At 56.3% G+C, this 24,703-nt stretch overlaps 2 protein-coding genes across 4 annotated transcripts in view; one reads left to right on the forward strand and one right to left on the reverse strand.

Moving 5' to 3' along the window:
• The window catches only part of SZT2 (SZT2 subunit of KICSTOR complex), a 51,079-nt gene extending 30,202 nt beyond the window's left edge, over nucleotides 1-20,877 (forward strand). For both annotated transcript variants that reach the window (XM_037069677.1, XM_037069678.1), the window contains exons 33-72: nucleotides 21-162; nucleotides 341-448; nucleotides 532-595; nucleotides 825-1,010; nucleotides 1,372-1,539; nucleotides 1,628-1,715; nucleotides 1,849-1,920; nucleotides 2,101-2,302; nucleotides 2,800-2,899; nucleotides 3,627-3,756; nucleotides 5,946-6,098; nucleotides 6,180-6,282; nucleotides 6,371-6,476; nucleotides 6,561-6,672; nucleotides 7,305-7,423; nucleotides 7,533-7,697; nucleotides 7,949-8,033; nucleotides 8,183-8,347; nucleotides 8,432-8,599; nucleotides 8,935-9,068; nucleotides 9,511-9,677; nucleotides 9,798-9,895; nucleotides 9,978-10,110; nucleotides 10,225-10,355; nucleotides 10,491-10,591; nucleotides 10,665-10,841; nucleotides 11,042-11,309; nucleotides 11,412-11,491; nucleotides 11,576-11,701; nucleotides 11,825-12,024; nucleotides 13,881-13,971; nucleotides 14,181-14,261; nucleotides 14,343-14,417; nucleotides 16,572-16,785; nucleotides 17,207-17,360; nucleotides 17,505-17,627; nucleotides 17,737-18,142; nucleotides 18,259-18,375; nucleotides 19,814-19,882; nucleotides 20,018-20,877. In XM_037069677.1, the coding sequence (XP_036925572.1) occupies nucleotides 21-162; nucleotides 341-448; nucleotides 532-595; nucleotides 825-1,010; nucleotides 1,372-1,539; nucleotides 1,628-1,715; nucleotides 1,849-1,920; nucleotides 2,101-2,302; nucleotides 2,800-2,899; nucleotides 3,627-3,756; nucleotides 5,946-6,098; nucleotides 6,180-6,282; nucleotides 6,371-6,476; nucleotides 6,561-6,672; nucleotides 7,305-7,423; nucleotides 7,533-7,697; nucleotides 7,949-8,033; nucleotides 8,183-8,347; nucleotides 8,432-8,599; nucleotides 8,935-9,068; nucleotides 9,511-9,677; nucleotides 9,798-9,895; nucleotides 9,978-10,110; nucleotides 10,225-10,355; nucleotides 10,491-10,591; nucleotides 10,665-10,841; nucleotides 11,042-11,309; nucleotides 11,412-11,491; nucleotides 11,576-11,701; nucleotides 11,825-12,024; nucleotides 13,881-13,971; nucleotides 14,181-14,261; nucleotides 14,343-14,417; nucleotides 16,572-16,785; nucleotides 17,207-17,360; nucleotides 17,505-17,627; nucleotides 17,737-18,142; nucleotides 18,259-18,375; nucleotides 19,814-19,882; nucleotides 20,018-20,161 (5,525 nt within the window). In that variant the 3' untranslated portion in view covers nucleotides 20,162-20,877. The remainder of the gene's footprint in view (nucleotides 1-20; nucleotides 163-340; nucleotides 449-531; nucleotides 596-824; nucleotides 1,011-1,371; nucleotides 1,540-1,627; nucleotides 1,716-1,848; nucleotides 1,921-2,100; nucleotides 2,303-2,799; nucleotides 2,900-3,626; nucleotides 3,757-5,945; nucleotides 6,099-6,179; nucleotides 6,283-6,370; nucleotides 6,477-6,560; nucleotides 6,673-7,304; nucleotides 7,424-7,532; nucleotides 7,698-7,948; nucleotides 8,034-8,182; nucleotides 8,348-8,431; nucleotides 8,600-8,934; nucleotides 9,069-9,510; nucleotides 9,678-9,797; nucleotides 9,896-9,977; nucleotides 10,111-10,224; nucleotides 10,356-10,490; nucleotides 10,592-10,664; nucleotides 10,842-11,041; nucleotides 11,310-11,411; nucleotides 11,492-11,575; nucleotides 11,702-11,824; nucleotides 12,025-13,880; nucleotides 13,972-14,180; nucleotides 14,262-14,342; nucleotides 14,418-16,571; nucleotides 16,786-17,206; nucleotides 17,361-17,504; nucleotides 17,628-17,736; nucleotides 18,143-18,258; nucleotides 18,376-19,813; nucleotides 19,883-20,017) is intronic.
• HYI (hydroxypyruvate isomerase (putative)) lies at nucleotides 20,870-23,534 on the reverse strand. 2 transcript variants are annotated; one of them, XM_037069679.1, is made up of 8 exons: nucleotides 23,288-23,533; nucleotides 23,099-23,210; nucleotides 21,978-22,092; nucleotides 21,692-21,770; nucleotides 21,554-21,603; nucleotides 21,384-21,453; nucleotides 21,128-21,262; nucleotides 20,870-21,020 (listed from the first exon to the last, which is right to left on the reverse strand). In XM_037069679.1, exons 1-8 carry the CDS (start codon nucleotides 23,484-23,486, stop codon nucleotides 20,947-20,949), a joined length of 834 nt encoding a protein of 277 aa, XP_036925574.1. In that variant the 5' UTR covers nucleotides 23,487-23,533; the 3' UTR covers nucleotides 20,870-20,946. The 2 variants fall into 2 exon arrangements, with proteins under 2 accessions (XP_036925574.1, XP_036925575.1); XM_037069680.1 differs by lacking the exon at nucleotides 23,099-23,210 and having other exon boundaries at nucleotides 21,978-22,108; nucleotides 23,288-23,534.
• Nucleotides 23,535-24,703: the final 1,169 nt, after the last annotated feature.

The following is a 24,703-nucleotide window of genomic DNA, read 5'->3' on the forward strand; positions in this document are numbered from 1 at the left end:
TAACTTTCCCCCTCTCCCAGGCCAGGTGCTTTCCAGTCTGGAGGGCCCCTTGATTGGGGGCCGAGTGCCCCTGCGGGACCTCAGTGTCACTCTGGATGTCTTTGTGCTGACCTTACCACTAGAAGTGGAGCTTCCCCCGACCTCGGACCCTCAGCACCACCGGTGAGGCAGCAAGTTTGGTCGGGGGACCTGGGGTCTTGTGAGGGTAGGGGAGCCATCAAGGAATCTAGGGGTACTTCAGGACTAAGTACATCTGAAATATTCCAAGAAAGTAATGCTGAGGAAGTCTTGGGAGGATATTAGTTGCTGACCTTTGACCTTTGCTCCTTGCCCTGCTCAGGTCAACATCTGAGAGCAGTGCTTCATTCCCACGATCTCCAGGGCAGCCATCGTCTTTAAGGTCAGATGATGGCCTGGGGCCCCCACTGCCACCCCCAGAAGAAGACAGGTATTTCCTTTTCTCTCAAAGTTCCTTGCTTCCCCTCAGTTTTATTTTCTGGAAACCATTGTCTACACCTTCCTTCCAATTAGGCACCCAGGACTATCCAGTTTGGCCACACCCCACAGATTGGCTATTGAGACCACCATGAGTGAGGTGAGGGCCTTCCCTCCCTGACCTAAGTCACAGCCCCTCAACACTAACTGGTACCTTTTTCACCGTATCAGTGGAGTGAGGCACTCCCTTTATCGTGGGATCGAAGGGCAGCCTCCCTCAGTCTCTGAGGCAGAGTAGCGTGTAGTGTCTGCTAGCCCAGGAGCGAAGTGACGCCCCGGTCAGCATGGGCGGTGCCCTTGGCCACTTCCTGATTCCCCTCTGACTGCAGATCCGCTGGTTGCTGGAGGATGAGATGGTGGGGGCACTTCGGAGAGGGGGCATCCCCCAGAGCCCCGCCCTGCACCGTGCTGCTGCCCACATCCATAGTTCTCCCGGACGCTCCACCTGTCTTCGCCAGACTCTGCCGCTGAGTTTTGTGTTTGGGCCTGAGCGCTCCCTCACGCAGTTCAAGGAGGTATGCTGCCCGCAGAACGCTGCCTGGTCACTTTGCACCCATTCTGCCCTGGCCTCCAGAGACGGAATCGGAAGTCCCTTTCTTGCTTTGAGTCCCTCCAGTTACCTTCCTGCCCACCTCCTCACCACATTGCCTGTCCCTCACCCAACGCCTGGCAGCCCAGGTGGAGAGAGACCCAGCTCCCAGCCTTGACACTGGCCCACTGAACCTTTGGCAGGTCACTGCCCCTTTTCTGCTGCAGCAGTGGGCACGCTAGTGGCTGCTTCACAAGGTAGTTGTGAGCGTCTGATGAGGAATTGTGGGGTATCACGGATAGGGGGGCTGCCGTGTCTAAATTGTGGCCTTGCCTCCCGCTCCTCAGGAGTTCCGTCGCCTACACCTGCCTGGCCGTGTTCTTCTTGAGGACCCTGACAGTGGCTTCTTCTTTGTGGCAGCTGGCCAGCAGCCAGGTGGGTCCCCCGGGGTACCCTCTTCAGTGGCCTGGGCTTGGCAAAACCACGAGGATAAGGCTGAAGGCATCGAAGGGGAGGTGAGTTTTTTCTGGGCTGACCTGGGAACGGCAGGGGTGGTAATGGGGTGTGTGGGGCCTGTACTCAGTCCCGACTTGCCATCCCCAGGCTCCGACAGCCAGTCCCCGAGGCCCTGGCTCCCCAGAGGATTCTGAGGGCCCCTCCCTCATCAGTCTGCCCAGCCTGCCACAGGGAGGTAAGAGAGGACTTGGGCAGCAGAGGGGCCAAACCCAGAATGTGTACATCCCTGGACCTGCTTCCCTTCCTGGAAGGCAGTTCTAATTGAGACTGAGAGAGGCTCTGGGCATTTGCTTCCCTTCTCTTCCCAGGGAGCCAGCCTGGGCCCAGCCAAGGACTGAGCCTAATGTCCAGTCAGGGCAGTGTGGACTCAGACCACCTAGGTAAGCTGTGGCAGTGGGAGAAGGACTCTCGCTGGAGGGCAGTGGACTTAAGGCCGCACAGCGAAAAGTCTGGACTGGGGGCATCGGAAGGGGCTAACCTGGAGGGGCCCATTAAGCCTGATGTATTTGGGAGACTCAGATGAGCTCAAAGGTTGGGTTATAACTTCACATTTGACACAGGTTATGATGGTGGCAGCAGTGGCTCTGACAGTGAGGGTCCCAGTGAGACCCTGGGTGAGAAGACCCCCTTCACATTGCGGACCCCGCCTGGGCCAACACCTCCACAGCCTTCACTCACAAGCGTCGTTGGGCCCTGCCTCCCAGACTTCTGGCTCATTGTCCGGATACTGCAGGACCGTGTGGAAGTATATGCACATGCACGGTGAGTGGAAGCCAGGCCCCGCACCCTGACTCTGATGTTAGCTTCCTTTCCCCGGGCCCACATCACCTCTCTTGAATGTTCAAGGGTTTGGTAGGGGTCTTTTATTCTAAGGTTGGGGGCTCCTGACCACTTCCCACAGACAGCAGCAAATCATGTCACTTTGGCATCTGGTTAAATACTGCTCTAATCATAGGGTGGGGTGGGGCAGAGGGATGGAAGGCCGTCATTCTACCAGTACAGGTCTGAAAGTAAAGCATAGGTGAGCTGCATGACAGACCCCTCGGTGTGGTACCATATGGAGGCTGGTGAGGCAGGCACGGAGCCTAGGCTTCCAGAATGGCTACTGAGAATTCCATCCTTCCCATTTCTCCGTGTTTATGTCCGTTTGTTCAGTCCTACTTTCTTTTCATGGTTCCTCTTGGTCCCAGCTCCCATGACCGTCCCTTCACAGTTTCCTCCCCCTGCAATTCTGTGTCTGATCCATCGCTCCTTCCTAGGAGCTTGACTCGGGAAGACGGAGGGCCGGGAGCCGAGTGTCGCCACCTGCAGCAGCTCCTAGTGAGGCGAGTTGGGGAGATCTGCAGGGAGGTCAACCAGGTACGGGCAGCCAGGGCCAGGGCTCTCCAGGCGTGGTCACAGCTCAGATGAGGAAGGAGTCTCCACGGCCTTGACTTTCAGAGGCTATTGATCCCTCTTTGACCCCCAGTTATTGAGATACTCTTATTCTCCAGACTCGTCACAAACTAGGGAACTGTCCCTAACTCACCCCAGTTCTGTGGGTTCCTCTCGTACCCTCCCGGGTACCGTGAGATGTGGAGATGTTCCCGCTCACTGCTCTGTACCAGTATTAGGGATAAAATAGTGAGCGAGAGGGAAACCTGGACTAGGGAGCATGTGTCAAGTGGAGTTGCAGACAATGAATGACAGTCACACAAATTATTTTCATTACAGTTGTGAAGAATTCTACATTTGAAAAAGTAGAGATGGTTCTGAGAGCATACAGTAGGGTCCGACCATCTGCAGCATCAGGGAAGGCTTCTTAGAAATGACTTTTAAGCTGAGACCTGAAGGATGGCGAACACATTCTAGCAAAGGGAAGGGACGTGTTTTCCCAGCTGAGGTCCAGGGCTTGGGCCCTGAGCCCGGTGACTGTCAGACACCATCTCTGACCTCCCAGTGATTACCGATGATTTTTCTGCCCCTGACCTCCCCCCCGACCCCCAGTGATAATGGGCATTCTCCATGGCCTTTGATTACCTTGCTCCGCTGCTGCCCATTGACGAGGGAACATTCCAGCTCCCTGACATCCTGCTCCTTCCCCCAGCGGCTGCTGCTTCAGGACCTTCACGACAGTCATGTGTGCAATTCTCTTCTGGTGGCCGAGAGCGAAGAAGATCTGTGGCGCAGCGAGACCCCCTTCCACTCCCGTCAGCGGGCACCACTGCCCAGCGATGGTGAGATTCCACCCAGGAGCCTTCCTTTCCCTTATCGAAGACTTTGGTGAGAAGCTGAGGGCAGGGTCACTTTACTTGGTCACTGGCGCCAGGTAACACTGGGAGAGCAGGAAGGAGAGGACGCAGGGATCACTGGATTTGGCCACTTCGAGTTCATCAGTGACTTCAGTGGAAGTATTTTCACTGTAGAGAGGTGGGAATACAAACTGGAGAAAACTGAAAGTGAAGGGGTGTTAGACCGGTGGGGCAGTACCCACCGTATTTGGCCGTGTGGGGGCACGCCCACGTTTTGTGCGTATTGCACACGGGATTATTATACGCGTGGTTTGTAACCATTATACCCATGTATAATGTGCACCCTTTTTCCCCCTCAAAAATTTGGGCACATTATACATGGCAAAACGGGGTACTCTTTCAAGAGGCTTGGCAGTGAAGGGAGAGACCAGATAGGTTTGGCAGGACCTAGAGGAAATGGGGGTCAGGGCGGCAGTTTTGAAGTGGAGGTTTGGGCACATTTGTGTCTCGCAGCAGCAGAGCCATAAAGTTCCACAGCAGAGAAGAGGCAGGAGACACGGGTCACTGGGGGGGTGCCAGCTGCAACCGGTCTTCCTAAGGGCTTGGCCCTGCCTTGTTTTCCAAAGTGACCATTTTTCTCCTGCAGGGAAATAAATATGAAATGGGGGATAGTGAGGGGGACAAGTAGGCCAGTTGACAGCTGAGAGAAGACCAGAGGAGCAGAGCCTGAGGCCTGGTAGGAGGACTTGCCTTCTGATTGGCTGTCCCTCCATACGAGGTAGACACAGGACCCCTTTGGTATTGGTTAGGAAACATGGGAATCTGCTTGGAATGGTAATTGTCATCTCCACGCTTCTGCTGTGTTCTCTTACTCCTGATGACCTCTCACCCCAACTCACAGAGCGGAGATTTTCAACCAGTGCACCGCGAGGATTTTAAAACATATGGTACCTGACTGTTTAGTTGGGGCACTGACCTGTTTTCCCTAAGATTGTCAAATAAAAAAAGGACAACAGCCAACGCAGTAGCCATCCAGTGTGAATGAATCAAAGTGATAACTTTTTTTTTTTTTTGCCAGATCAGAAAATATGTTTTTTTGGTGCACCACAGAATTTTAGTAATTAATTTACATGTGCCAAGAGTTGAAAAAGGTTGAAAATCGCTGTCATAGCGGAAAACCAAGTCATGCCATTTCTTTTCAGTTCTCCCTTCTGGTTTAAAAGTAAAATCAGACCACTCCTTATTTTTAACATTCTCAGTGAGTCTGAAGACTAACGTTCCGGACAGCTCTGGAGAGCGCCTCTCTCAGCACATCCTGGAATGTATTCCATATCAAAGCAGAATTCCTGCGATTAGTGGGCTTCCCAGGATTTTGACAGCATCTTCTGCAAACGAGCCGGACGGCCTGGTACTTTCACTGCCCACTGACTTCCAGGAGCCTGAGATGCGAGAGCAGTCAGAAACAGGCCGAGCCCTTCCTCTTTTTAAGTCTCCACATGACTTTGCTGGAACCCTTAGCAGCCAGCATTCCATCCCAGATGCTGCAGCCCCCTGGGTTTCCTAAGCACTGCTCACATCTGACAGTAGCTTCTCTAGGAAACCAGATTGCCACCATCGGGCTGCTGGAAGGTGCTCTGTCAACCTGGAAACCCAGAAAGGCCCCAGCAAGGCACTGGACTGTGTCTGTGTGCTCTTGCATACTGCCACACCACCCTGTGGGGTCTTTGGGGTAGTTGTCCTCCAGAGCATGGGACACAGTCTTCCCCACTCTGCAGCAGGTCTGTGTAAGTGGTCATACTTTTTTGTTTTAAGGAGTTATTGTTGCAACTCCCAGTGAGTACCCAGATGGGGTGTATATCATATTATGACACATATTTTGACAGGGTCAGGGTGTTGTGGCATTATCTTCAGGATTTTCTCATGCTTCGCCTTTCCTGATACATCTTATTTTCTCTTCCACATCTAAGATAGTTCTGAAAACCTTGTGCAGTGACCTGTCTTCCTAAGAGGATGGTCCTTTCTTATTACCTAATATGACCATCTTTCCCCTGCAGGGCAATAGGGCCTAGGACCCAGGGCAGTGAGGATGAGGAGATCAGTTTACAGGTGAGAAGTGTGTGAGGGCAGAGGGCTGTGTCCCATTTCTGGTCTGCTGTCTGCCTTCCCCACATCAGATTATGCTGCTGATGAGAGCTGTGCACCTCGAGGGTACCTGGCAGCCACAATGCAGTTTGTTCCTGGCCATTTCTCCTGTGACGTCGTGTGGGAAACTGTGATTCGGGTCCATTCACGCCTCAAAATGGGGCCCAGCATGGGGGTCTCTCGTGGTATGTGACGGCGTGAGAGGGCAGGTGGAGTGCGTGGGGGCTCTGGGGCAGGAGGGCCCTGAGCCCCTGTTCCTCCCACAGCCATCCAGGCCCTGCGCTCTGTGCTCAATGCCTTCTCCGTGGTGAACCGGAAGAATATGTTTGTTTATCAGGAGCGAGCAACAAAGGCCGTGTATTATCTTCGGTATGCGGGCCCTGGGAAGATGGGGTAAAGATGGGTCGTGGATGGCACAGGAGGAGGTATGTCCAAAGACTTTGACACTCTTCCCCAGGCTCCTGGAGACGACCTGCAGTGAGCTGCCGTGGGAAGGCGATGCTCTGCCCCCATCCCTAGCTCTGTCCCGGAGCCAGGAGCCCATCTCCTCCGAGGAAGCCTCGGTGTGTATCCCCTCCACTCCCCGATGCCCCGTGCGCCCTCAGCCTTGCTCCCTAGAGCGGGTCCTGACCAGAGTTTTCCTACAGGGTCCTCGTTCTCCCCTCGACCTGGCTTCCAGCCGCAGTGCAGATGCTGCTCGTCCTGTGGGCCAAGTGGACCGGCACATCCGGCTGCTGGTGCACGGCGTAGGGCAGGCAGGTAAGGACTGCGGGAGAGGGTAGGAGAGTGACCAGGTGAGGTTCCAGAAGTCTCCAGGACTTTTCTCAGAGCCTTCCCACTCCAGCTCACGCCACGCTCGGGGCTTCCCTCAAGCAGGAGCCACGCGGGTATGACAGACTGCTGTGATACTTAGGCGTAGGACCTGTAGTTGATTGAAATGCAGCCAGGGGGAGCGGAGCCATTAAAGCTGACACCCAGGTATCTATTCTGGGTGACTGTGTTAGATGGTGGCCCACTGGCTGGATGCCAGGGGTGGGGTGGGGGTGAAGGTGATGGGCTCGATTTGAGACACATTGAGCCTGAGGTGTCCATTAGGCAGATGGATTTTCCAGCTAACATTTATGGTTCAGTTAATGTGCACTGGGTCTTGGGCTAAGATGGTTATGTATGAGGCAGGTGCTATTATTCTCATTTTATGGCTAAGGGCACCGAGGCTTTCAGAGGTAAAGCTCACTTGTCCACAGTCACAGTGAGTAGCTTGGCAGACCCAGCCCCTAGTGCTGGCTGTCTGTAATATAGGGGAGAATGTTCGAGTCTTGGGTTTAACGGCTGGTTTGGGGTAGCTGGATCCTCAGCCAGTGTCTCCACTTTCCCTCCATGGCTGCGTCAAGGTCCCGAGATCACAGATGAGCTGGTGCGGGTTCTGCGTCGGCGCCTGGATGAGGCCACTCTGGACGTCATCACAGTCATGCTTGTTCGGAACTGCAAGCTGACACCAGCCGATGTGGAGGTCAGCTCCCTCCCAGACTCCAGCATCCTCCATGGCGTAGTCGCAGATGCAGGACAGTCCCGGCAGGAACCTCTTCATCCAGCTCTGACTCCCCTTCCACTCTCTGCAGTTCATCCAGCCCCCTGGAAGTCTCCCCTCAGAGGTGCTGCATCTGGCCCTGCCCCCAGCCTGCCGGCCCTGGCTTCCTGCCCTGGCCTGGTACCTGCGGCAAAACCTGCTCATATTCCTGCACTCTCCCAAGTACACAGACAGCAATGGCCGGAACCACTTCCAGGTGAGGTTTCACCTGCCTCCTTCTATACCCACATGCATACGCACTCAGTCCCAGCCCCTCAACACACACACACCCTGTGTGTTCTATACAGATTCCCCATGTGTACCTTTGCCCATGGACCCTTCCCCCACATACACCTTTTTTATCTACCTGTGTCTGCCTGTGCTCTCTGTTCTCCACCGGACACCCCTTCCCTGGCAGCTTTTGTCTACTTGCCTCATCTTAGTTCTCGGTGGCTGTTCTCTCCCCAGCATCCACTCCCACCACAGGGCAGCCTCCCCGACTTGGACATTTACTTGTATAACAAGCCTGGTGGACAGGGCACTGGGGGCAAAGGTACAGTGTGGGCAGTACCAGGTGTGGGAAAGCCCTTTCCGGTCTCTTGGCTGAAAGGGCCTTTCCCAGCCTTGCCTCTGAGGTGGGTGCAGGGGGGGAAGGGGACCTGGAAGTTCCAGACCTGAGTTTTCCTGTGGATTTCCACCCAGGAGTTGCCTGCATCACTCTGGCCTTCGTGGACGAGGGAGGGGCCCCCATCTCACTGGCATCGTGGCCCCCCTCTTCTCCGGGGCCTCCAGATATACTGCAGGAGGAGGAGCTGGAGCAGATGACACGGGTCACTCGCTGCCCGGTCGTGCCAGACGGTTCTTCAGGTGGGGCCACTCGGCTGGAGGAGGGGTGTCTGCATGCTGTAGGGACTGGGGACGCCCTCAGGTGACCTCCATCCTTTCCTCCAGCTCACAGTGTGGCCCCTCGGCTTCGACTGGATGTGTGGGGGAAAGGGAACATCAGCATCGTACAGCTGGAAGAGAAGCTCCGAGGAGCGGCTCGCCAGGCCCTGGCCGACGCCGTCATGGAGCTGCAGCTACTGCCAGCCTCCCTGTGCACAGAGGACATGTCCCCAGGTATGTCGGGGCCAGAGAATGTCACAGATCCAGGCAAGATGGTGTTTCAGGTGTGGGATCTAGGAATATGTCACAAAGGCTCTGTCTGGAACACACATTCACAGCTGTCCTTTGCCTTCCCCACATCAGCAAGTCATCATCAGAAATGTGCCCAGGCTTAGAGTCACCCGTGCGGAGTGGAAAATATCAGGAATTCACTTCACACGAACACATGCAGTCACTGCTGCTGTCACTGACCAGTAGAGGAAGCGTTGAGGCATTGTCATACCAGTCTTGGGGCTAGGTGTGGGGATTGATGGTTAGTGACAGACCTGTGTATTGTTTGGTGTCCACAGGAAGTCTCAGGAGTGGGTCCGTGGAAACCAAGAGCCCTGCAGGCCGAGCTAGCACCTTTCCCCCTGGGCCTGCCCCTGAGGAGCCTGTGACTCCCCCCAGCAAAGCTGGCCGGCGAAGCTTCTGGGATATGCTGGTAATGGGGGAATGGGAGGGAGTGGTGAAGTTGGCATCTGCTTTCTTGCTGCCTCCTAGTTCCACCTACACTCCCCCACAGGCCTTGCCTCAGAACCCCTGTTACACATACAAAACCTCTCTGTTCCTTGGGTAGGAGTCTGCAGAATATGGCAAGTTCTCACTGATGGAGAGAGAGCCTCAGCTTATTAAGTGCCTTCACTTCTGCTTTCCTTACTGTATCCTCAAACCTGTAAGATGAGCGGGGCTTTTACCAGTGAGGCAGCTGGGGCTCAGGAAAGTCGAGTAGCCTGCCCAAGGCTGCTTAGTCAGTCTGCAGTGAAGCCAGGCCTGAACCTGGGCCTCCAAATCCTCTAGGCTCCTGTTACCGTTCCCTGATGACTCCACCCTCCACCCTGTTCCCCTTCCCAATAGCCCCTCTTCATTCACTGCATTGCCTTCAGAGTAAAACAGAATCTGGGGACTTGGGTTCCCCCAAAACAACTGATGACATTGTCCTGGATCGGCCAGAAGACACTCGGGGCCGGAGGCGTCACAAAACTGAAAATGTTCGGACTCCAGGTGGAACTGAGCGGGCATCAGGCCCAGAATCTGGAGCCAAGAGACAAAGGTGCACATGTGTGTTGTGCAGGGCAGGGTGTGGTGTGAAATCACAGGCGGGGCTTGGGTGTAGGTAGACACATACAAGTCAGGTATCAGTGTGAGCTGCTTACTCCTGCTGTGTCTTCAGACGCCGGACCACACAGCTGGAAGAGGGCGAGGTAGGGACCCTGCAGCCTGTGTTCGCTCGTGTTACTCAGCGCTGGATGGAGTTCATGGTTCAGATTGGTGAGATCCCCTGCCTCCACTGCCACCCTCAGCCCGGTCCCCGCCCGGCAGCTCCAGCAGGACTTCTTTGCCCTGGGTCCAGGTTGCGCCTCAGTGTCCAGGAGCTCCACCTGCATGGTGTCCCGGTTCCTCCTGCCGTCCATCTTGTCTGAGTTCACCACTCTGGTCTCCTCAATGGCTGGAGACACCAGCGTCCGTGTCTTTGAGCAGCATTTGTGAGTGTGGGGTCCCATGGAGGCTGAGCTGGGTGGGGGCTTAGGCTCAGGGAGGTGATGGCCAGGGCATGAGACCAAGCAGTCTGCTTTCTCTGCATCCCTCCCTCCTACTAGGAGTTCAGAGCCAGACGTCTTCTGTCCTTGTTTTCCTGGACAGCTGGGCCCCACACCCCGCCCAGCAGCTGAGCGGCATCTGCTGCTTCTGGGAAGGAACTTCTTGCAGTGGAGGCGACCAACCCAGCAGGGTGAGAGCATTGCCTAGGGGTGGGTGGGTTTAGAGTGACCGGAGGGGTGGTTTCTGACCCTGCGGATGACAGGACGGGGTGGAGAGGGCTCTGTTTCCAGACCCCTATTAAGACTCCCCCACCCCCACACTGTAGCTGCCAAAGCCTTGCAGCGCTTTGAGCCGGGAGGCGATGGGAGCTCAGGGCGGAATGCTCCCCGGCAGAGGTTCTTGCTCCTGGAGATCGTGGATAAGAAGGTAGATGTGGGGTCAGGGGCCAGGTGGGAGAAGAGGTTCTGTGACCTCACTGACCCTGACCCCTGATTTCCAGCTACTGCTGCTGACTTACAACTGGGCTCCAGACCTGGGGGCAGCCTTGGGCCGAGCGCTGGTTCGCCTCGTGCAATGGCAGAATGCACGTGCCCATCTCATCTTCTGCCTCCTCAGCCAGAAGCTTGGACTCTTCCATCATTATGGCCAGTTGGACTTCCCAGTGCGGGATGAAAAGGTACCTGCTGCTCAGGCTCCCTCCTCTAGTTCTGGCTCCTGAGGGTTTGGTTTAAGGAAGTACCAGCCCAGAAGCGGGGCAGGGACAGACTAAGGGTGGGGGTGGTGCAGAGTGAGTCTGAAAGGGGAGGCCATGGGGCAGGAGAGAGGAAGGTCTGAGGGCAAAGGCCACGCACCCATTGTGAGGCTCCATCTTTTCAGGAGCCAAACCCATTCCTGCTGCCCACAGTGGACGCAGAGACCCTCATCCGGAGTGCAAGCCCCCCTCTGAGCCGGGAGCAAGGCCGGCTCACTGGGTCCTCTCGGGGTGGGGGTTCCCTTCCCCTGGACACGTTCCCCTTCGATGAGGCCCTGAGGGATATCACAGCTGCTCGCCCCAGTGCCTCACTCGGCTCTGTGCCCAGACCCCCCGATCCCGTCACCTACCACGGACAACAGTTTCTGGAGATCAAGATGACAGAGCGCAGAGGTGAGAGCACTGGGCCAGACGGTGGGCAGAGGCGATCTGTGGAGTCTGGGAGGAGGCACGTGGCAGGTCCTGGGAGCCACTGCTAATGCTCCCAACCCCCAGAGCTGGAGCGCCAAGTGAAGATGGAGAACCTGTTTGTAACCTGGCAGCAGCGGTCCACCCCAGCCAGCATGCCCATCAGCGTGAGTAGGCCAGACCCCCGTCCTCCAGAGGCATCCTGTACCCTTCCGGCCACGGCTCTCGTGCTCACTGCCCCGTTTCCCCAGGCTGGGGAGCTGGAGACCCTGAAGCAGTCATCCCGCCTGGTGCATTACTGTGCGACAGCCCTGCTCTTCGACCCTGCTGCCTGGCTGCATGGGCCCCCGGAGACCTGTGGGCCTCCTGAGGGGCAGGTGAGCCTCAAGACTCCTGGATTTCCTCCCTGGGACCTGTTTACCCACAGTGGCCTCCATTCCTCCACCCTTAGTAGAGTGGCTAACAGTGGGTAGATTCTTCCCTAATTTCCACTCCCACAGCGGCGCCATCGCCCTGAGCCAGGACCTGGGAGCCGAGAGGCCCCCTCAAGCTGTGAAGCCGTGGAGGTGCCTCCTCCGGGCACCCGTGAGGAGCCTTGGCTGAAGGAGCTGAGCCTGGCTTTCCTGCAGCAGTACGTGCAGTACCTGCAGAGCATGGGCTTTGTGCTGGTCCCACTGCGGCCCCCCTCGCCGGCCCGCAGGTGAGCGCATCTCCTTCCCTCCTGCACTGCAGGTGGGGCCCACTCGCCCTTCCTGTCTTCACGCGGGTTCCGTGAGAACAGCTCGGGCCTGTGCATGTGCACCCACTAGGCCAGCACACATACATGAGGTCCTTGGACACTTCCATGCAGCCCTCCTCACCCATGTCCTGTAGATGTCACACATCTCAGGGAACTCACAGAATGTGTACATTCTCACAGAGCTCATGTGCACATAAACCCACACATTTACATGCACATGGAGCTGGTACACACTCTTAAGCTTCTGGATGTGGGTCTTAATGATTCCTGTCCTGATCACCCACTGACCTCTCCTGAGATTTACGTGGTTCATGACCCAGGAAGCCCTTAACTCACCGAGGCTAGCTATCCTCCTCACCGAGAACCCCAGCCCTGGGCCTGCTTGCATCACTCTGCTCCAGCCTGTCCTTGGTTGCATTCCTCCACTGGCCGCTAGTGGCAGGTCGGAGTCTTGGGAAGTAGGCAGCCCCTCTGTCACCACTTTCCATCTCCCAGAGCTCAGGAACAAGTCCACAGCCAACTTCCGTCCTTTATCGAGTCTTGGATCCCCATTTCTGTGGCCCTGCTCTGTGTTCTTCTCAACACCCGAGCCTCTGGATTCTGTGTTCCAGCCCCTCTCCAGAGCCTCATGGGAAGGTGTCTGTTTGAGTTACATAGTTACTTTCATGCCTCTGGATTTCTGAGTTTCTTTTCCACCTCCTCTCTATTTTTAGTTTGATGTCCTTTCAAGCTAATAAATGTAATTGTATTTCCTTCATCAAGATACCACCTCAGACCAGAAAGCCAGTTCCCCCTTAGTGTTTTGTAACCAGCTCTCCACCTCCTGGGCTGTCCCTCTTCTCTGGGCCTTAGGAAGAGAGGACGGCCTGTGTCTCTGGGCCCCCACCCCTGTTTCTCAGCCACAGCCCAAGGCAGCTGCTCAGCCTGCTGCTCCTGGCTGGGCCCCAGCTGTAGGAGCTTCTCTGAGAGACTTAGTTCACTTACTTTGTATTCATTTATCAGAAATCTGAATTCCTTTTTAAAACAAAAGATGTGCTAGGTTAAAAAATGTTTCTAGAGCAAAATTTAGTCAAGCCTTCCTATCACCAATCACTAGTTAGGTCTTGTCCTTATTTCCTTAAGGATTAAATGGGACCTTTCTTTTCACTAGAGGCATAGACACCCCACCCCCAACCCCCTCAAGAGTTCTGGTTTTTGCCTCCCTTAGGAGGATCGGGTCCCACTGGCCCTTTCTGTGTTTTCCTGTTCCCAGCACATCCCTGCTATCCTTTCCCCTTGCCTCTGAGTTGAGAAAGGAAGAACAGTAGGCCCGTGGAATGCTGAAAATACCACTCCCCAGGCACGAGAGCAGCCCCTTTCCCTCTGAGGGGAAGGTGCCTAACTAGGTGTCAAACCCGGGTCTCCCTGAGTTTTCCTCTTAAAGTCTTAGACATAAAGCACCACCCCCCACCCACGCTGCCCCCAGGAAGCAGATGTCTCCAGTCTTGTGCGTGTCTCCCTGTGTTCTCAGCGGCCTCTCTGGCCCTGCCCTCCTCCTCTCACTGGTGGAGAAGGGCCTGACCTCCACCTCTGAACTGAGCGCTGCCCACGTTCCCCTTAAAGCAGCAGTTGCTGGGGAGGGAGCCCGGCCCTGCAGTCTAGACTGGACTCCAGTCCCAGCCTTGCCACTTCCTCACATGGTGCCCCAAACAGGCCCTTCCCTCACTGGGCCCGGCTCCGTGCCTACCAGACGGTTCCACGTGCAATGGTTGTGGGTCTGACATCCGTAGTCCTCCTCCCCACTGACCAGCCATGTCTCGTCTCTTCCTTTTCTGCAGTGCAAGCCGGCTGCGGGCCATGGCGTTCCTTGGGACGGAAGGTCGGGGCTCCTTCTCCTGCCCTAAGACCAAGGCTGATGGTAGCCCCAAGGTAACGCGTCATCATGTACCTTCCCCGACAGTGAAAATCAGTCTGAGTTGTTTCCCAAGGCCAGAGGTCAGGGACCCTGCATGATGCCTGAGGTCGTTGATCCCAGCCTGACACCGTTAAAGTCATCAGCTTAAGAGACTTCCCTGCTGGTCTGAAGCTGGTGAACCCCCAGCCCTTGCCTCTGAACCCGTTTCTTTCTTCTTCTCCAGAGCACTGGCTCTCCAGTCACCACCTACCACCTGCAGCGGGCACTGCCTGGGGGCATCATCCTCATGGAGCTGGCTTTCCAGGTGAGCAGGAGGAGCGCTGAGTGTAGGGAACCTGGCCCCCTGTCCCTCGCCCTCCTGACCTCATGCTCACCCTCTCTCCAGGGCTGTTACTTCTGTGTTAAACAGTTCGCTCTGGAGTGTTCCCGCATCCCCATGGGGCAGGCTGTCAACTCTCAGGTACGGGGTGGGGCTGGGGGTGTGAGGTCTAGGCCCAGTTGGTGCGTCCCCGGTGTGCAGCGGCCAGGAAGAGTGATGCATGGGTAGTCTGGCCCAGTGATGATCCGGTGCTGTGGGCTGGCCAGGCAAGGGTCATTCTGGCGACTGGACCATCCACCAGTGTAACTCTGCAGGTGGTCCAGAGTTCAGCTGTAGCGAGAGGGCAGAAGGCAGTCCCGCACAGGGGCTGGTCTGGCCGTGGTCATCCTGGCACTGACAGCCTGGTGCAGGGCCAGCCCATAACCACAGCTGGTTAGAGCAGACATTTGAGCATGGCAGGGAATCTGACACATGGGTGGGCCAGTGCAATGACTGACCTTGGCCTGTGGGCCACAGTGCCCACCCACACAGCATACCTGTCACTCAGTTGTTATTCACACTGGGCCCCTGAATCCCGTGGGGGCCACATGCTCAGATAAGTGAGGGGTTCGAGCGGCCAGGACCAAAGCCCTCTGCGCGTGACTTAGTTCAGCTCCATCAGGTCGTTCTGCACGTCACGTGAGGGCCGTGCCTTCCTTGGGCCTTGCATTTAGTTTCTGAGAGATCAGGATTCGCATGGGCCCCACCTGCCACCCTCCAGAACAAACAGCATCGCCTCCTCTCATGCCTGGACAGCTCGTATCCAGCCCGCAGATGATTGCCTTTGACTTGGGCGTGGATACCTGGTCCGGTCATCACAGGATAATGTGACCTGGAAAAGCTTGGTGGCTGTGTGCAGGGACCTACTTGAGCCTCAGTGTTCAGAAGGGAGCTATGAACAGGCAAGCGCTCTTTCGCACTTGGCCGTAGTGTTGGCAGGAAGGACCCACCCACTACTCTTGAGCCTCCTGAAGTCCTTGTGGCTTCCCTGCCCCCTGGTCTCCATCTGGCCTGGCTCTCTGCTTCCACATAGCTAGTCTCAAACGCTACTTAGATTCCTAAATTGCTTTATTATTGCTGTTTGTTTATTATGTGCTTAGTGAATCCACTAAGTGAAGAGGGATTTTAGTCCTACTGCACGGATCAGGCAGCAGGGTCTTAGAGGTTCGCTGGTTCACCCCAGGGCGCAGAGCTGGGGGGGCGCAGTACTGGGTCTCTGACGCTGAGGCTCAGTCTTGGTTGTGGTGCTTTTCCCACTGCCTCCAGCTTTACAAAGACCTTTACTCTGTCTCCACGGTAGGTGAGGAAACTGAAGCAGGCAGATTGTGGCTTACCCAGGCTCTAAGCAGCTACTCTGACTCCTAGGCTGTTGCTCGTCTACATTCCTTTCCTTTCCTAGTAACCCCTCTGTCGGGGGCCCCAGGGAAGTGCCCATGTAGGTTCTGCCACTCTGGCCCCAGAGAGCCAGCTGTTAACACACAGTAACGGCGATTTCCACCAAAGGAAGCGTCAGCTCCATGTCTCTGCCCACTTCCCTTCCTTGATTCACAGATCAATCAGAGGAGGCCCCCCCCCGGCCTAGCCTTGCCTTGGCAGGATGTCCCAGACAGAGCTTACCAGTGAGAGGTTAGCCGGTTGGGGTCAGGGAAAGCAGCATTCCAGGTGAAGAGAACAGCAGGTACAAAAGGGGAGGGTCTGTGTGTTGAACTTGGGAAGAGCCAGTAGTTTGATGGGAAAATAAAGCTGGAGAGATGGGAAGGGGCCAGCAAAAGCTTTCCGATAGTCAGTAATCACACACCTGGCCTACCCTGACCACCTGTTTCAAATGGCAACTGCTTCGCTTTTTGGTTTTCCACGACACCTTCCAACACACTGTGTACTCAGTACCTCTGTCTAATGTTTCCTGTCTTACCTCCCTGCCACTCAAATTAAGCTCCTCGAGGGCGAGGGCCTGTTTCCCAGTGTATTCGCAGCCCCTACAACGGTACCAGGTAGGCACTCGACAAGCATTTGTGCATCAGTGAGTCTGTGCCAGACTTCGGCGCACTCAGGTACAAAGTAAAAAAGACCTCTCAAAATGGTCAGGTCCGTGTAAACAGAGTTACATACAGTATAAAAAAGAGCGTATCATAAGGAGGGCCCGCAGCAACAGGGCGCATCTGGAGCTGTCTTTTTCCCATATGAGGGGAGGGAGGCGGGCGTGTGCCGGGCAGCTGGCACTGCCGTTGCCTGAGCCGGTCCCTGCCGCCTCCCCAGCTGTCCATGCTGTTCACCGAGGAGTGCGACAAGGTGCGGGACCTGATGCACGTGCACTCGTTCAGCTACGACTTCCACCTGCGCCTGGTGCACCAGCACGTGCTGGGCGGCCACCTGGTGCTGCGGCATGGCTACCACCTCACCACCTTTCTGCGACACTTCCTGGCCCACCACCCTGATGGGCCCCACTTCGGCCGCAATCACATTTACCAAGGTCGGTGCCCAAGGGCAAGCCAGTGAACCTGAAAAGAACACCAGCCCCAGGTGTGGGCTGGTGGGACCACCTCCTAGGGCCAGACCTCGTCTTCCTGACCCATATCATTAATTGTCTAACAATTAACTATTGTTAGATATCTTCTTGTTCCAATCATTAATTGTCTAATACTTAAGATATCTCTGTCTTAACTTCTTCAGTTTATTTCCTACCAAAGTTTAGACCCTGTGTCATGTACCCCATCCTCTGTCTGTCCTGACCCACTTTGTCCCATCTTAATTTCCCACAGGGCCTTAGGAGCTCCCCAGAAAGACAGGACCAGTCTGCCTGTCGGTCAGAGCCTTAGGGACTCTTAACCCTCTAAGCCACCCTGTTGGTGTGTCTATCCCAGGCTCACTGTCTCCTCTGATTTGCCCTGTAGGGACCCTGGAGCTGCCCACACCACTCATTGCTGCACATCAGCTGTACAACTACGTGGCCGACCACGCCAGCTCCTACCACATGAAGCCCCTGCGGATGGCGCGGCCAGGAGGCCCAGAACACAATGAATATGCCCTGGTGTCGGCGTGGCACAGGTGAGGAGGGCCACACCAGCTTGTTTTCTGGTGGAGCTGTGGTCAGGACCACCCGAGCAGTAGGGAGACCCGTGTTTTCTTGGGCAGAAGGGTGAGGTTGATTTCATCAGAGCCTCAGTGCTGACACCTTATCCCCCCACACAGCTCTGGCTCCTACCTAGACTCTGAGGGGCTTCGTCACCAGGATGACTTTGACGTGTCTCTGCTTGTCTGTCACTGTGCTGCACCCTTTGAGGAACAAGGAGAGGCCGAGCGGCATGTCCTGCGGTCAGCAGATCCCCCACTTTGAATGTGCCCGTTGCCCTGCCTGCCCCCTGCCCTCACCCTGTGTGTCTCCTGCTGTGACCATCACACTCTTGCCCGCTCCCCACCCCAGGCTGCAGTTCTTCGTGGTGCTCACCAGCCAACGAGAGCTCTTCCCCAGACTCACTGCTGATGTCCGCCGGTTTCGGAAGCCACCCAGACTACCCCCTGAGCCAGAGGTTCCTGGGAGCTCGGCTGGTAGCCCTAAGGAGGCCTCAGGGGTTGGTCTGGCCCCTGGACCAGCTCCTCTGTTCCCCCCACTGGCTGCAGAGGTGGGCGTGGCTCGGGCGCGGCTGGCTCAGCTGGTCCGGCTCGCTGGAGGGCACTGCCGCAGGGACACCCTCTGGAAACGCCTCTTCTTGCTGGAGCCACCAGGGCCTGATCGGCTGCGGCTCGGGGGGCGCTTGGCCCTGGCTGAGCTGGAGGAGCTTCTGGAAGCGGTCCATGCCAAGTCCATAGGGGACATTGACCCCCAGCTGGTGAGGAACTATGGGTCGAAAGGGGCTGGGATGGATGTTAGGAATCCATAGGCAGCCAGGGCAGAGGCTGCAGGGTAGCTCAGGATGCAGACCCAGGCCTGTGCGCCCTCCCCCAGGACTGCTTCCTGTCTATGACGGTGTCTTGGTACCAGAGCCTGATCAAGGTTCTCCTGAGCCGCTTTCCCCAGAGCTGTCGCCATTTCCAGAGCCCAGACTTGGGAACTCAGTATCTGGTAAGTTCCCTTGACCCACCCCACCCCCTACCCCCAAACAGGAGGCTCACCAGAAATCCTTACCAGAGAAATGATGGGTGTCCGCTTCAAGGAACCCAGCCTGCTCAAACAAGCTCTGATTGGGGGAGAGGCTTCCGTGGACAAGCCTGCAGATACATGTGTAGAAAAACAAAAAAGACACAGGCTCTGAGCATCAAGCTGTGGCATGTAACTCACTCACGGAGAACCATCCACCGGAGCTCCGCCTCCAAGGGCTCACACAAACACAAACACAAACACACAGACCTTCCTTGGCTGGAGCTCCTGAGGACCAAGTTCTGGGACCTCCTCAGTGGTTGCTCTTGGAGGCTGCAGTCCCTGCAAGATCCTTTTGGGCTTTAAAGCTTTATTACCCCCCAATTGTGGCCTTCACGCCAGCAGCATTGGCACCACCTGGGCACTTGCCAAAGTGCACCCTCAGGCCCCACTCCACACCCACTGGCGCAGAGTCTGCCCTTTAGCCAGGTCCCCAGGTGGAGGTCGGAAGCGCTGCTGGGAGGGACAGGTAGAGAGAAAAGACCTGTGGTGGTAGGCACACGTGTGGGGCACTTCAGAGAGACTAGAGAGATGGGCCCAATGAGAGCAGTGGTCCAGGAAAGGAGACACTTGGGAGAAGACTTCACAGGAAAAAGCAGGAGCTGGTTCATGGTGATGCAACCTAGTGCTTGTGGGAAGGTTAGTTTCAGGTGTTCTGAAGGGTCATCCAACAGAGCCAAGGTCGTCAGGGCTGTAAGGCTGCAGTAGTGCTGGCGGCTGTGCACCATGGCAGGCGCCTGGGCAGTGGGAAGGCTGCAGCAGCAGGGGTTTGGGGAAGGGCGAGGAGTTGCGTCTGAGGCTTACGAGGACCTTCTAGGACCACAGTTCAGAAGGTTTGTGTGGATGTCGGGGATGGGCACTCAGGAGGGGCGGTCTGGGCAGCACCCGTATGAACAGGGGTCACTGCAGCCCTGGGAGAGGAAGAAATTGCCCAGGGAGACTACGAAGCTGAGCATGAGCAATAGATAGGAGGGGATGGTCGCAAGAGAGGCCAGAGACACAAGACCTGGGACAGGACAGGAGGTGAGGAGGGGTCCTGTGAAGGGTGGAGAACTCTCCTTCCGTGTTGGGGTTCAGTGCCAACTTTGTGCAGGGCCTCTAGACAGATGGCTTTGGGGACCTTCGTGATCAAGCCCCGCTTCCCTTCACTGTGACAAGGCTTGCCCGGGGGCCAGTGTGAATGAAGGCAGAGGTTCAGTTTGGAGAGGAGGCTCTGGGTGACCTAGCAGTGCAGGTGGGGTGGGCATGGGGGAGGCAGTGCTGCTCCCCACAGTCCACCCACTCCCAGGACGCCCTCCAGGACGGGCTGTGCTTCCTCAGGGAGGCGGCCTCACTCCCCATGTCGCTGTGTCTTTCACTGCAGGTTGTGCTAAACCAGAAGTTCACTGACTGTTTCGTGCTGGTGTTTCTGGATTCCCACTTGGGAAAGACGGTGAGAACACGGGGTGAGGGGTTTTATGTCAGCCTGGTGGGAAGCTGCACCCCAACACCCTACCCCAGAGTCTGCTGAGGTTGGGGAGCCTTCCCGGCCTTCCTCTCACCAACACACCCCACTGTGTCCCCACAGTCTCTGACGGTGGTTTTCCGAGAGCCCTTCCCGGTGCAGCCCCAGGACAGCGAGAGCCCCCCTGCCCAGCTGGTCTCCACCTACCACCACCTCGAGTCGGTCATCAACACAGCCTGCTTCACCCTCTGGACCCGTCTCCTCTGAGGACCGCTGGTGTCACTGTTCCTCAGATTGTGGGTCTGTACGGTCACCCACTTGAAGCAGGACCAACCAGCTCTTCTGTGCCCCAGCACAAGCCTGGACGCTGAGGGACACTGAAGGGTCTGTGACCACATTTGGGGGGTCTGCAGCCCCAGCCCGGCAGCAGGGGTGGCCATCCCCAAAACACAGCTGCTGACCAACCCGGAGCTCTAGAGGGTCAGTCGACTCCCTCAGGTCCCCATCTCCTCTCAGGTCCCTGGGCCCTTCCAGAAGGGGACTCCTTCTTCCTGCTCACCTGGTGGAGTTCCAGGAATTCTTTACACCCGGCGGCAAGCACTCACCCACAGCCCTCTGCCTGGATGCTGCCTCCAGGTCACCCGCCTCCCACCTTGAGCTCTCTGGTCTTCGCTTCCCCTGGGATATTCCAGGGGAATATCAGGACATGGCCCCTGAGACAGGACCCCTTGGTCCCAGTCCCTACTCTGCCTCTGATGCACCTGTGAGCATGGGCGAGTCCCTTTGCTTCTGGACCCTGGTGTCTCCTTTGTACGTGAGGAAGTGGACTCGGAGCCCTCCTGTCTCACAGCAGCACCGCGGACTGAGGTCTTGGGCATGAGCTATGTCCCTTCTCAACAGGAGGGAAGTGGTCCCAAGAAAGTGAAGGGTCAGACACTGTGTGTCCCCCTACCCCGAATAACGTACACATATGAACATATTCAGCGGGTTGTCTTTAATTCAGAGGATGCTCAGCTCACTGTCACAGAGAGACGTGGATGGGCAGCAGGGCCTCACTGGTCAGCCTGTGGGCAGCCCCGCCTGTCCCAGTAGGAACGTAGCCAACTCAAGCCCTCCACTGTGTCTCCTGAGGGGAGAAGGAGGCATCTCAACCTATGAGGAAAACAGTCCAATACCTGTCCCTCCTGTCCTCCTCTCCCCGGGGCCAGGCCTGGAGCCTTAGCCCACCCTCACCTTGAGGCTGGTACTCACAACCTACAAAGCCTTTGTAGCCTTCATCTTCCAGCAGTTGGAATAAATAGGGGAAGTTCAGCTCTCCAGGGCTGCCAGGGTCTCCCCGGCCTGGGACCTGTGCCACCTGCACATGCCCTGGAGATGGATACGGGCAGATGGGAGGCCCAGGCTCCAGCTGAGGGGCAGGGGCTCGGAAGGGTGGGAGGGCAGGGGAAGCAGCACAGCAGACAAGGATCGAGCCAGGAAAGGGTCTCACCAACAATGGGCAGGAACTCCCGGATGTTCCCTGTCAGGTTCCCATCCATGATCTGCCAGTGGAATATGTCCTGGGCAGAGATTACCAATCAGCCCCCTCAGTGCCCACCCCTGTTCCCAGATTTGGAGGATGTGGGCCCTCTAAGACACTCTTTTTTTCCACATACATACCATTTGTAACTGGAGGTTGGGCCTTCCAACCTTCTGTAAGATGGCTGCAGCTGAGAGAGAAACCGGGAGGGGCTGTGACACTCAAGGAGAGCACAAGAATGAAAGGGACAGGAGGTGGCACAGGGCCAGGGGTCCTACCCTGGTGGGGCGAGTCCAGGAAGTACCGGGGGTCAGTGAGGCGGGTGTTAATGGGCTCCAGCAGTCCCACGAGGTTCTCCTAGCACCGTGTTGGATCTGTGAGTAGAGCTCTTCCCCCAGGTTTGTCCTCATCTCTGTTACCTGCCAAGCCCCTCACTGGCCCCTTGGACCCAAGCCAGTGCCCAGCCTGGTGCCTGGCTGCCCTCCACACTGTGCACGCCCCTCCACAACACATTTGGACACATTCGTCTGAGTACACGTGTCCATGTTTTAATTGTCACCTCACCTGAGCCAAAACCCCAGCAGCATGCCTCAGGTTCTCCAGAAAAACAGTCTCCATCTCACCCCTGACTACCTCGCCTTCGGTGCCCTGTGGAACTCGGCCGGCCATCAGGTGAATCCTGTGGGGAGGTGGGACTGGAGGGGGCTGTGGAATCTGACCCAGAAGCAGGACCTTTGCCCCCTTGACCCCAATGTGTGCCTCTTCCAGCTGCCCTCGTCCCACGCCAGCTCTTCTGTCTCCCTGACCCCAGGTCTCCAGTCCATACCACCTGGCCTGAGGCTCAGGCCAGGCCCTTTCCATAGCCCTCTTGCAGGTCAACCCATCCTCATCCTCCTGCCTCAGAAACTTCAGTCCTGTACTTCCAACCTCGGCCTATAAACATGCTTAAGTCTCACCTTTTATAAATTATTTTGACCCTTACCTTTCTCAAGAATTCTATGCTGTTTGTCCCTACTTCTTGCATCTGTTTCTTGGCTTCTCGTCTGATTTCATACTCCCACCCCCACCCAAATGACCCCTTGTTGTCAGTTCCCACTCAGGCTATTTGACCTGCAGGAGTGGACATCATTTGATCAGCCCTTCCACCTCCGTGATCACCACCTGATCTTTCTCAGCCACGTCCAACCCCAACAATCTACCTCTTGAACTCCGCTGAACACACTAAGCTTCCTCTTGCCTCTGGCCAGTGCATCCCTACCTGGAATGCTCCTTACATCAAGCTAATGCCCACTCCTTAAGACCCAGTCCGACATCAGTACCTGTAGGAAGCTTTCTGATTGGAGACAGCTAGGTGCCTGCCTGCTCTGCACCCACCGCCTGAATCAAATGACCCATCGTCAAATAGATCCCTCCTCTGTTTTCTGTTTACTTTGCTGTCTCCCTGGTCAGACTGAGCTCCCAGCATGGGATCTCAGCAGGAGAGAAGCATGAAAGAGTTGCCAGCTGAGAATGACACACAAATAAAATACAGAAGGCAATTTACAAAGGGTCAGGACTACAGGGGTGGAGAAGTGCCAGTGGGCTCAGACTTCTAAGCCTCACACCTGGAGTCCTCATCGCCCACACCCCGAACCACTTGCGGCAGGGTCTTGGGTCATCAAGGGGAGGAAGAAAGGACAAGATACCTGGGACAGCCTAGAGCCTTGGCGTACAGCACAGCCTGCTCCAGCCCCTCTCGGAAGGCCGCCTGCCTCCCGGGAACGGCCCCCAGCCCCATTTCCCCCTTCTCTCGATCTCCTGCAGAAAGAATGGACCTCAGCTCCCTGCTCAGTCCTCTAGGCCCCCAACGCCCCGCCCCGGGCCCCACGGCGCACCCGGAGGCGTGTTGATGAGCACCAGCTGCAGCCCCGCTTCTCGCGCGGTGCGCGCCAGCGCCTCCGGCGGCTCCGCGTAGGGCCAGGCGATCTCAGCGGCCTCGAAGCCCGCGCTGCCCGCCGCCCGCAACCGCTCGGGGAGGCCGGAGAGCTCCGGGAACAACCAGGACACATTGGCGGAGAAACGTAGCGGAGCCATAACCGGCTAGGGACCCGGGGCGCAGGGCAGAGTCCGCGGGGGCCGGAAGGCGGAAGCGGGCGGAGCGCCGGCGAGGGCGCGGCCGGAGCTCGCGGAGGTGGCCCGGCCGGCCGTGCGGGGGCGCTGTGGCGCCGCGAGTCAGGGTCGAGGGCTCTGCAGGGCTGCTCGGTGAGCAAGGCAATGTGTTGCGAAAACCGTGGCCAGTCCAGAAAAGTAAAATATTTCAAAAGAGGAGGAAGGCAAGTCGGGGAGAGACGAGGGGGCCGAGCGAAGGCAGCGCGGCCCAGTCGCTGGCAGGGAGAAGGTGAGGAGCTTGGGTGCCCGTTTGGCTGAGGCAGCGGTGACAAGAGCCGGGCTGCCTCCAGGGCCCAGTTGAAATGAAGAATAGGACTTTTAACATATACTTAGTATTTTTCTTCATTATGAAAATCGTATCTGTTCATTACGGAACATTTGAAAGCTTATGACCAAATACAGAACATTTAAATCACCAATTATCGCACCACTCATTAACTTTCTTACACGTTAGAAAATAAACGTGCAGTTTTTTCTTAGGAATTTTTATCATGCTGTATATGTAGTTTTATGGCCTACTTTTTATTTAATATATCTTTTTGAGCATTTCTCATGCTGAAAAAGAAAAAATTCAGCTTAGTAAATTTGAATTAATTGACTTCATCCAACAATTCCTGAATCAGGCAAGCAGAGCGCTACCCAGAGGGACTACACAAGATGGAAGTCTTTTATAGAAAGGAGAGTGGGGCGAGGAAGTGTTGACCCAGAGAAAAATATACCTGCTGAAAAGGACTGAGCATTAATTGGGCCCAAATTCACAACCAGAGGCTAGCAGTCATCGTTTGCTTTCAGCTGCATTTCAAAGCCTTGTGCTTCCCTCACCTGAGTCAGCCCTTACAAGAGAGCTCCTAGGGGAGAAATTAAACCAATTGAACTGACGTTTTTTCCATCCAATCTTTGCTACCCAATCAGAGTGGCTCCGTTCCATCCAATCAGGATAGTGCTTTGGGAGCCAAACTGTAATGATATGGAGTCTTCATTTCCAAGTGCAAGGACCAATCCTGGACTTGGGGCCAAAACTCTTTATAAACCGGCTCCTCTCCCAGGCAGTGGGGTGCACTTGCAGTTGTCCTCTGCTGTGCTGCAGCACCAGGATCGTGATGCAGAGGCCATGTCCTGATTGCGTGGTCCCAGCCACAACT

The sequence above is a fragment of the Sturnira hondurensis genome, unplaced genomic scaffold, assembly GCF_014824575.4.
Source record: "Sturnira hondurensis isolate 20B ecotype Veracruz unplaced genomic scaffold, ASM1482457v3 Scaffold0018725, whole genome shotgun sequence".
NCBI classification, from domain to species: Eukaryota; Metazoa; Chordata; class Mammalia; order Chiroptera; family Phyllostomidae; genus Sturnira; species Sturnira hondurensis.

What these genes read in the sequence shown, in the direction of transcription:
- HYI (XM_037069679.1), bottom strand. Translation starts at nt 23,486, where the DNA reads ATGGCTCCGCTACGTTTCTCCGCCAATGTGTCCTGGTTGTTCCCGGAG. An exon ending in AAGGCTCTAGGCTGTCCCAG is followed by an intron (nt 22,093 to 23,098) that starts GTATCTTGTCCT and finishes ACCTCCCCACAG; the next exon opens with GATTCACCTGATGGCCGGCC. An exon ending in CCAACCTCCAGTTACAAATG is followed by an intron (nt 21,454 to 21,553) that starts GTATGTATGTGG and finishes ATCTCTGCCCAG; the next exon opens with GACATATTCCACTGGCAGAT.